At 46.8% G+C, this 8,506-nt stretch overlaps 1 protein-coding gene across 2 annotated transcripts in view; it reads left to right on the forward strand.

Annotated features, from left to right (window-relative positions):
- The window catches only part of INPP5B (inositol polyphosphate-5-phosphatase B), a 14,021-nt gene that overhangs the window by 1,218 nt on the left and 4,297 nt on the right, over positions 1–8,506 (forward strand). For both annotated transcript variants that reach the window (XM_035897448.1, XM_035897449.1), the window contains exons 2-10: positions 256–349; positions 1,676–1,846; positions 3,267–3,368; positions 3,776–3,890; positions 4,542–4,658; positions 5,501–5,688; positions 6,277–6,388; positions 6,553–6,662; positions 8,064–8,199. In XM_035897448.1, coding sequence (XP_035753341.1) covers positions 1,710–1,846; positions 3,267–3,368; positions 3,776–3,890; positions 4,542–4,658; positions 5,501–5,688; positions 6,277–6,388; positions 6,553–6,662; positions 8,064–8,199 — 1,017 coding nt within the window. In that variant the 5' untranslated portion in view covers positions 256–349; positions 1,676–1,709. The remainder of the gene's footprint in view (positions 1–255; positions 350–1,675; positions 1,847–3,266; positions 3,369–3,775; positions 3,891–4,541; positions 4,659–5,500; positions 5,689–6,276; positions 6,389–6,552; positions 6,663–8,063; positions 8,200–8,506) is intronic.

An 8,506-nucleotide genomic window follows, 5' to 3' on the forward strand; every position in this document is an offset into this window, starting at 1 on the left:
CGTACAGCGTTTCTGCGCCTCTCCGTGGCCGCACGGCGTGCTCCTGTCAGCTCTTCCTCTCGAGGGGAGGCTGCGTCGCCACAGAGCAGTTCTGCCAAAATCAGCGAAATCAATCAGATAACTGAAAGAGAGAGATGGCGGGGCACTTTGTTCCCCTCCCCCCACAGATCTAAATTATATTCTGCTTACAAATTTTTGCCAGTGTTTGCATAAGAGCACTTTGTGTTTAATGTGAAACTTTCTGTTTTTTCCCAGAAGTGGTTGGCTCTGAAGGTGTCAAACAGAATGGAAAGAAGCTTGCAGTTAGTCAGAGCCGGAGCCACGACAGCACCGATAAAGGCGCTCCCAGGTATGGTGTCTCCCTTGCTCCTTGTCTAGGTTTGGTGAGGCAGTTGAAGGAGGGGCTGTGCGTGTCAGCTCTGTGGAGGAGTAAACGTGGTGGCGGTGTTTCTTTGCCGGTTTAGCTGTGCCTCCCCTCCACAGAGGATTTCTGTATAGTAAAAGCAAAAAAGTTCTTGGTACTTCTGGGCGATGGCATATGGATGGAATGAACTGCAGTGGGCAAATTGTTGATGCTTTGATGCCTAGAGGAAGAAAAAGAAGGTGCAGAGAGCTGTCTCTCTGGGGGGAAGTTGGCCTCTGGTGCGAGCGTGTGAGGTCTGTGCGCACACCAGTGCTCGAGCAATCTTGCGGCTGCATTATCTAGTTCCATCTGCTGACGGCTGTGTCGGTTGCAGTCCCCAGAGGTGGTGGGATCTAGAGCAGAAGTTGGCAACTTTTTGAGAAGAGAATCTGCAGATTCTAGTTAGGAGAGAAAAAAGTTCAGCACAAGCACGCTGTCAAAACTTGGGTGGGAAGCGCAGCACAGTCTTGGGAGGCAGTCCTGCTAGTCCCCTCTTTGGGCATGTTTTTGCTGTTGTGGAACAGGACCCACTAGTGTTGTTTATTTTGAATTCGGAGAGCTTTGGCGTAGGGCCACCGTGTCTTGTAGATGCACTCTTAGAATGTTACAGCTTCATTTTCCAGTTCCCAGGACTTTGTGGACCCTACTGCATATCCTTCAAAGTCCGTCTGTCTGCTGTCCTTGGCACTGGTGTGCAGGTTGTTGACCTTAGATTTATACCATCCGCTTGCCTGTGGGAACTGCCAAGCTCTGGCATTATTACTGTTGCAAATGGAGTTTGCAGAGCCATGAGATACTAAATAAAACTGCCTCCGCCCGCTCTGTGCTGCCTCCTTTCTAGGCAGAGCTGGGAGTTTTCCACCAGAAGGTTTTTCAAACACACACAGTTTTTTTTTGTTCTGCTGAGGTCAGAAGGGCTGAGCAGAGGCAGCAGGAGATGAGATTTGCATCTCCTTGCTCCAGCAGGCAGGAAATGTGTGCAGGTTTGTATCGGCATCCAGGGGTGAGTAAGGCCTGCTCTGAACCAACAGGCTGCACCAGGTCAGTGAAAGCCGTTTGTTTGTTCAGTGAGTTAAACTGGTTTTATCCAGGGATCTGAACCGGTCTAAGAAATGCTCGTTTCAGTCATGTTTGCTATCCCAAATATTGATCGTCTATCTTCAGTGAAACAGATAAGTGCGAATCAAGTCCTCAGTGGCAGAAATGAGCTGCTTCTGCTTCGGGTGGGTCTATATCCTGGGTTTCATCGTGCAGTTTTGCTTTTGTTTGCAGGCAAAACAAACTCAAACCTGAACTGACAAGTGAAATGGTGCGGTCCTCCAACATGATGGTTTCAAACAAGGCTTCAATCTTATCAGAACCAAAGTTTGGACTAAGAGATACTATTGTTAAATCTCAGCTTGTACAAATGGAGGAATCGTACACACACATCCAAAACTTCAGGTAATGAAAATTCCTGAGAAGAATTTATTGTTGCGGGGAGTAAGTCAGCGTCGCGAACAAATATGTGAATCCTGCAGGCTGGTTAATTTGTTGTGAATGAGTGACTTTAGAGTTTGATTTAGTAGCAATTTATAATTTACTTGAGGCAAATCGCAGGGTTTGATTTTGATATTTTAATACCACTCAATCATCAGTTGATTAACAAAGTGGTTAGAAAGAATTAATCAAACCAGCAACTTAGTTAAAGATCCGAAGATGGCAAGGGTCTCTCTATCACTACATGGAAGAAGTACACAAAGGAAAATCGAGTTAAACTCAAGTCTGAATGACACCCAGAGAGATCGTGGATGCAGGGGATGAGGAGGACCCTCCCGTTGAGTCACGAGGTTCAGAACAGACCCCCTTGCTTTCTAAACTCCTTCTCAGGGAGGAGTCTGGGTGCAGCTGGGTCCAATCTTGGTCTCAGACTTGGTCAACAGTTTATGTCTAAGGAAGATATAAATATATATATATAGCAGCAGTAAAAGACTCACTTTGTAATTAAATCATGCAGCTACAGACTACTTAAATCTATTCACACATGCATACGCAGAGACGTGTGTATATTTTTATATATATATACGTGAAGGTGTACCTGTTAAAAGTTCCCCTTGAGTTCAGTGAAATATTCATGTCAAAGGTCTTGGCGTTTCTCAACGGGCGAAGGTTGAGCCTCAAGGAGCAAAGGGTTTCAGCCCAGGCTCCACTGTCAGCCTTTGGCAATGGACCTCTGATTTTAGCGAATTTTAAGAGTTTGCTGGCTCTGAGAGGCGCCCCACTCCGAGGGAGATGCTGGTGGCAGCCCGCTGTGGTCCAGGAGAGCTCAAAGGACCCAACTTTGGATGCCGATTTATAGGGTCGTGAGATGATTGTCTTTAGTCGTCAGTAAATTTCCAGTCCGGGCCACAATCTGGGTCGGTAACCACTCGATTTCCAGTAACGATGGTACCGCGCCACTTGGGCTGCAGTGCAGATACGGCGTGTTCCGAGGCTCTCGGGGGATAACTGATTGTTCCCGTCCTCGCGCCCTGCCTCAGCCCCGTAGGAGTTTCTGGTACAGGCAGCGCCGCCTGATTGTCCCGACTCCTTCCACCAAGGCCAAGATCCGATGGGAGTTTCTGAAATCGTAAAGCAGTGCAGCAGGAAGGAGCGGCGGGGGTGGATTCACCACCACAGTTAGTTAGCATAAACTGTCAAAATAACTCGTGTTCGCTGTTTCGTCTCGTATCCCTGCAAATAGGAAAGATCTGCCTAATTCCACCCCTGGAAACAGGTTACTCCTAAATAGTTATATGTGGTGTTAAGTACGTGGGTTAACAATAGTGGTATTTCCATCAGTTCTACAGTTTGCAGCTCTGGGATTTAGTTAATTTCTTTGCAGATTTTTTGTTGGGACGTACAATGTGAACGGTCAGTCACCCCGAGAAAGCCTCCAGCCTTGGCTGAGGTGTGATACTGAGCCTCCGGACATTTACTGCGTGGGGTGAGTGTCTCTTTCTGGCCCATCCTCCCAAACCTTGACCGTGGGTTGCTTTGCCTGTGAATCTGTAGCACAGAGGTGTTCAGCCAAGGCGCCACAGCTGAGGAATGTCATTGCCGTACTCCGCCGCACAGCGTTAGAGCGGGTGTTTGCGCAGCCCACGAAAGGGCTGTCACTCTGGTAGCGTTTGGACTCTCTGGCACTGCAGTGTTACAAAGTTAATGCCATTCAATTTAATACTGATAGTAATCTAGCTTTACGTTTAATGTGCCTCTAAATTCAGCATAACTGGACTTGAGTTTTCAGCTATAAGTTTAGCGAGTATAAATTGATTTAGTTCTTCCCCAGAGGAAAGGGCTGGAGAGCTATAAACAAGTGCATGCATCCATGGGTTCCTTCCTCTAACACAGTTTCCAGGAGCTTGATCTGAGTAAAGAAGCCTTCTTTTTCAATGACACACCGAAGGAAGAAGAGTGGTTTAAAGCTGTAACTGATAGTCTTCACCCAGATGCCAAATATGCAAAGGTAAATGTGGCTTTTGGGGAGGTTTGAGTGTGGAATCATTTTCCACTTGGGCCTCTTTTCCCTTTGCTTTTTCTTATTCTCAGTTGCTGTGTCTTCCAGAGGCTCATCGCTGCAGGCTTTTGCTCAGTCAGAAGTGCTCTGGAGGTGGAGTAGGTAGAGTTGCTATGCAGGGGGCAGGACAGGAGACCAGAGCTGGGCATCCACCCATAAAGGAAGCTCCTCCTGTTTTGGGGGAAGAGGATAGGAAGTATCTTAGTTTCTTCCATGTCTGTCTCCGCAGTGCATGGTGGAATGAGCTGTGAAGGTATCTTGGTAGGAATGCTGCTTATATTGTGGCTCCTGCTACTTACGTCTGCTTTGTCTCTTGTCACTGTTGTTGAGGGAAGCTCTTTCTATGGGCTCTGCCTGGGCTATAGGTTTTGTTTTGGGCTTCAACTTCGTTTACTGGGGTGTTGGTCCCCGGCTCCTTCCTGTGCTGAGCTGCAGGAGTGCCTGGGTTCTGTGAGCCCAGTTGGTCTGTCAGATGACCCTGGAACTCTCTTTTTCTTCATCTGTGTTTTGGTGACCTGTCTTTGGACTGGGGGGCGACGCGCCTTCTCTCATCAAACCTTTCCCATTCTAGTATTTAATGGAACAGGATCTGTTTTTCAGGTGAAACTTGTGCGGCTCGTGGGAATCATGCTTCTGTTGTATGTGAAAGCAGACCTTGCTCTGAACATCTCCGAGGTGGAAATTGAGACTGTGGGAACTGGAATCATGGGGAGGATGGTAAGAACGGCAACTGTGCTTGAGAAGGGGTGAGATTTAGGAGAGCCCCGGAGAGCTCCTCTCCTTGGGTGTAGTGCTTATTCCTCCAGCTAAGGGATGCAGCTGCCTTTAGAAGCATGTAGTCCTGTCCCTGCGCCAGCTCAGGGCGTTGCTAGGGGGAGTTGCCATGTACTCGCAAAGGATCAAAGACCTTGAGGGAGAACCTTCTCTGAAGGCCTTTTTTTCTGATTGTGTGTGCTGGGCTGTGTGGGGCCTTGCTCCCATGTGATTTTGGTGCTGGCAAATAACACAAGGAAACGTGAGTGGAAGAAACGCGTCCATCCAGATTAGTTTTCCTGAGAAGGACTTCCTGGCCTCTTGCCATTCCACACCACTGTAGTGGAGCCCATGCCCTTTGAATGTAGTTTCTGTGAACGTTACAGCTATAACTTGTCAAAAGTATTTTTGACCAACTAAGCCACATGCTTCCTCTTCCACTTACAAATTCATGGTTTGTGTTGAAAGATCCAGTTTGTTGCTAAATGTGTTTCCTAATGCAATGAAGTAACTGACCAGCTCTCTTACTGATTTTAATTTCTTTTTGTGTTAGCTAATTCCTGAATTACAAACAGAGTTCCATGTGCTTGCCTGCTGTGTCCTGTTGCTGTGTGCAACCCTCGCACGAGTTACTGGCTTGAGTTCTTGAAGTAGTTATCACTGATTGGCGTTTTCAGCCTTTTCCTTCCTTTGGAATTAAATGGTCTGCCTCAGTGTCTTCTGGCTTGTCCACCACTAGTAACTCAATTGTGCATTCATCTGTTGTGTAGCAGCTTCTGACCAGCGTCTTTGTCTTTATCTTTCAGGGTAACAAAGGTGGTGTTGCCGTAAGGTTTAAATTCCATAACACTAGTGTGTGCGTTGTGAATTCTCACCTTGCAGCTCACATGGAGGAATATGAGCGGAGGAACCAGGACTTCAAAGACATCTGCTCTCGGATGCAATTCTGCCAGTCGGATCCAAATTTGCCCCCTCTCACTATTGGCAAACATGAGTACGCTTCCCATCTGACTGTGAATCGCTGCACGTGGCAAGGAAGAACCTTAGGAATGTACTAGGGTGTGAGGTTCTCGCAGCAGAGATGTGAGAAGGGGTGCCCAGTGCTCTAACCGTCAGCCTGGAAGGGCCAGAAGCACTTTACCCTAACCGTGGTTTTGAGAGTGGTCACCTATACAGTTCTGACAAGTCACTTGCCTCTTCCATGCCTTGTTTTATTTTCAAGCATGAAGTGGGAACGGGGCAATGATATGCATCGATTTTCCCCGATGGGTTGTGGGAGGTAGTCAGCGTGGAATATTAAAAGCACCAGTTATTAAGAGGTAGAGACAAACGTGCAGAACAGGAACTAAAAACAGTAAAGGTAGAAAACGCAGCTTCTCTTTCAAGTTTTCACTCTCACTTTTGCTCTCTGATGGAGAAGTGGACACAGAGTCCACCTGATCACGTTGAGATTAGAAGCTCTCGTGCTCGCATTAGATGGTTTCAGGCACTGCTGCGGAGCTGTGCTTCCAACTCACAGCCAGCTTGTACTTTGGACATCTTTAGGCCTCTGTGCAGACCTCTGGTGTACGTTCTCTTCCAGTGTGATCTTGTGGTTGGGTGACCTCAACTATCGTCTGGAGGAACTGGATGTGGCAAAAGTGAAGCAGCTCATAGATGAGAAAGCATTTCTAGAGCTTTGCCAATATGACCAGGTACTCTTGTCTTGCCTACCTGCAGGTGGTGCTGAGGGTGCTGGCTGGAAACGGCACGCATACTCCTTAGCCTTCTCAGTGCTGAACACCTCCCTTGTAGCTCAATAGGAATTGTGCTTGAGCTTATTTTAAATTTTTTTTTTGTCTTTTTTTTTCTTTTGTAGCTGAAGAGGCAAATGAATGCTAATGCAGTCTTTGAAGGCTTTACAGAGGGAGAGATTTCTTTCCAGCCAACATACAAATATGATGCTGGCTGCGATGACTGGGACACAAGGTACGGTGATTGCCTCAGATGTGGTGCTACCAATGGCTAATGTTATCACTGAAGGAAGTAAAAACAAAGCTGAAAAGAATTGCAGCTATAATGGCTATAGATAGGAACAGGTCTGAGATTGTTGCTGTTTCTCTCCCTTGGCTCCAAAATCCATCTCCAGTTTACATCCAGTTTCCATATGTTGCTTTTCTTCCACTGTTATTTGTCAGATATTCCCAATCTTTTTCCCAGTAATAATTAATTGGGTTTCCTCTTAGTTAAGAGGTGTACAAAATTAAGGAATCTGTTTAGTTACTTTCCTACTTCTGGTTTGGTTTGGGTTTTTTCCCCAAGCAAAATTCTTAGGATCTTTTATTTGCTGCTGTCTGCTGTGCCTGCTCAGGTCAGACTAGCTGGGGTTCAGAATGGCATGTTTGTGCTGTCTGTAGCTGAGCGCATTCTCCAAAAGACTGAGAGAACCATCGTTCCTGTAATGCACTACACATAGTGGCTGATCTGTTCTTAGTAAACTGGGAACACTGGCTTCAAGTGCGGGAACAAAATCTGCGCAGTGGTCAGTGGGGAAAAAAAAAATTAAAACATGAACATTAAATGTAGAGCCTGAGTTCTTATTTTTCATGGTTCTTAGGGTCAGAAGTATCTCTGAGTATGTTAATCGTATCAAAAGAACAATGCAATTGCATCTTTGAAGAAGTAGAAAGTAAAGCATGATATAGAGATGGCTTCAGCTGGGACAGAGTAAATTTTCTTCCCAGTGGCTGGCACGGTGCTGTGGTTTGGATTTCTCATGAGAACAACGTTGATAACTCCCTGATGGCTCAGTTGGTGCTGAGCAGGGCTTACACCAGGCAAGGACTTCTCAGCTTCCCCTGCTCTGCCCAGGGGCACAGGGAGCGGGGAGGGGGCCCAGCCGGGACAGCCGACCCCAACTGGCCCCAGGGCTATTCCAGACCATAGGGCACCATGCCCAGTATAGAAACTGGGGGGCAGTGATCGCTGCTTGTGGATGGGTGGACTGGGTCAGTGGGTGGTGAGCACTTCTGTTGTGCATCACTTGTTTTGTCTATTATTATTATTTTCCTCTGCTGTTTTATTAAACTCTTTATTTTAACCCATGGGTTTTACCTTTTTTTCCCCCAATTCTCTCCCCCATCCCACTGGGGAGGGGGGCAGTGAGCAAGCGGCTGGGTGGTGTTCAGTGGCCTGCCGGGTTAAACCACAAGAGCAGACAATTGAACTTTTTATAACTACTGAAAGAAACTGTGGAAAATACAACTTTGATGGAGAACTAGCTCCCGGCCGTGTCAGGAAAACGGAGTCTCTGGGAGAGCAGTATTCTGCCTTGCATTGTTACTCCACCTGAACTGTGCCTGGAAACTGTAATTTTTACCTCTGTTATAGTGAGAAGTGTCGTGTTCCAGCGTGGTGTGATCGGATACTCTGGAAAGGGCAGAACATTGCTCAGCTGAGCTATCGCAGCCACATGGCTTTGAAGATCAGTGATCATAAGCCAGTTAGCTCTGTGTTTGATATCGGGGTAAGTACGTCAGGCTCAAGGAAATCTCTCTGACCTTGTCTTCTGTGTGGGGAGAGCGGGAAGGAGGGGGGAGGTTCTCCTGCTGATTTCCCTCTCCTCCTGCTTTTATGGCATCCACAGAGAACAATGGCTTAAAAGGTGGGCTAGGTAAGATACCGAGATAGGATCCTTGTTCATAGCAAGCCAGGGTTGTGTTAAGTGATACTTCAGTTAGGCAGAATAATGCATGAATATCTGTAGGTATTTTTTCAGAATTGTTGTTTTGCCTTTTTTTCTTACTTTCCTAATAATTTTAACAGAAACTTGC

This window comes from Egretta garzetta, unplaced genomic scaffold (assembly GCF_000687185.1).
Source record: "Egretta garzetta isolate BGI_Z169 unplaced genomic scaffold, ASM68718v1 scaffold347, whole genome shotgun sequence".
In the NCBI taxonomy this organism is placed as follows: domain Eukaryota; kingdom Metazoa; phylum Chordata; class Aves; order Pelecaniformes; family Ardeidae; genus Egretta; species Egretta garzetta.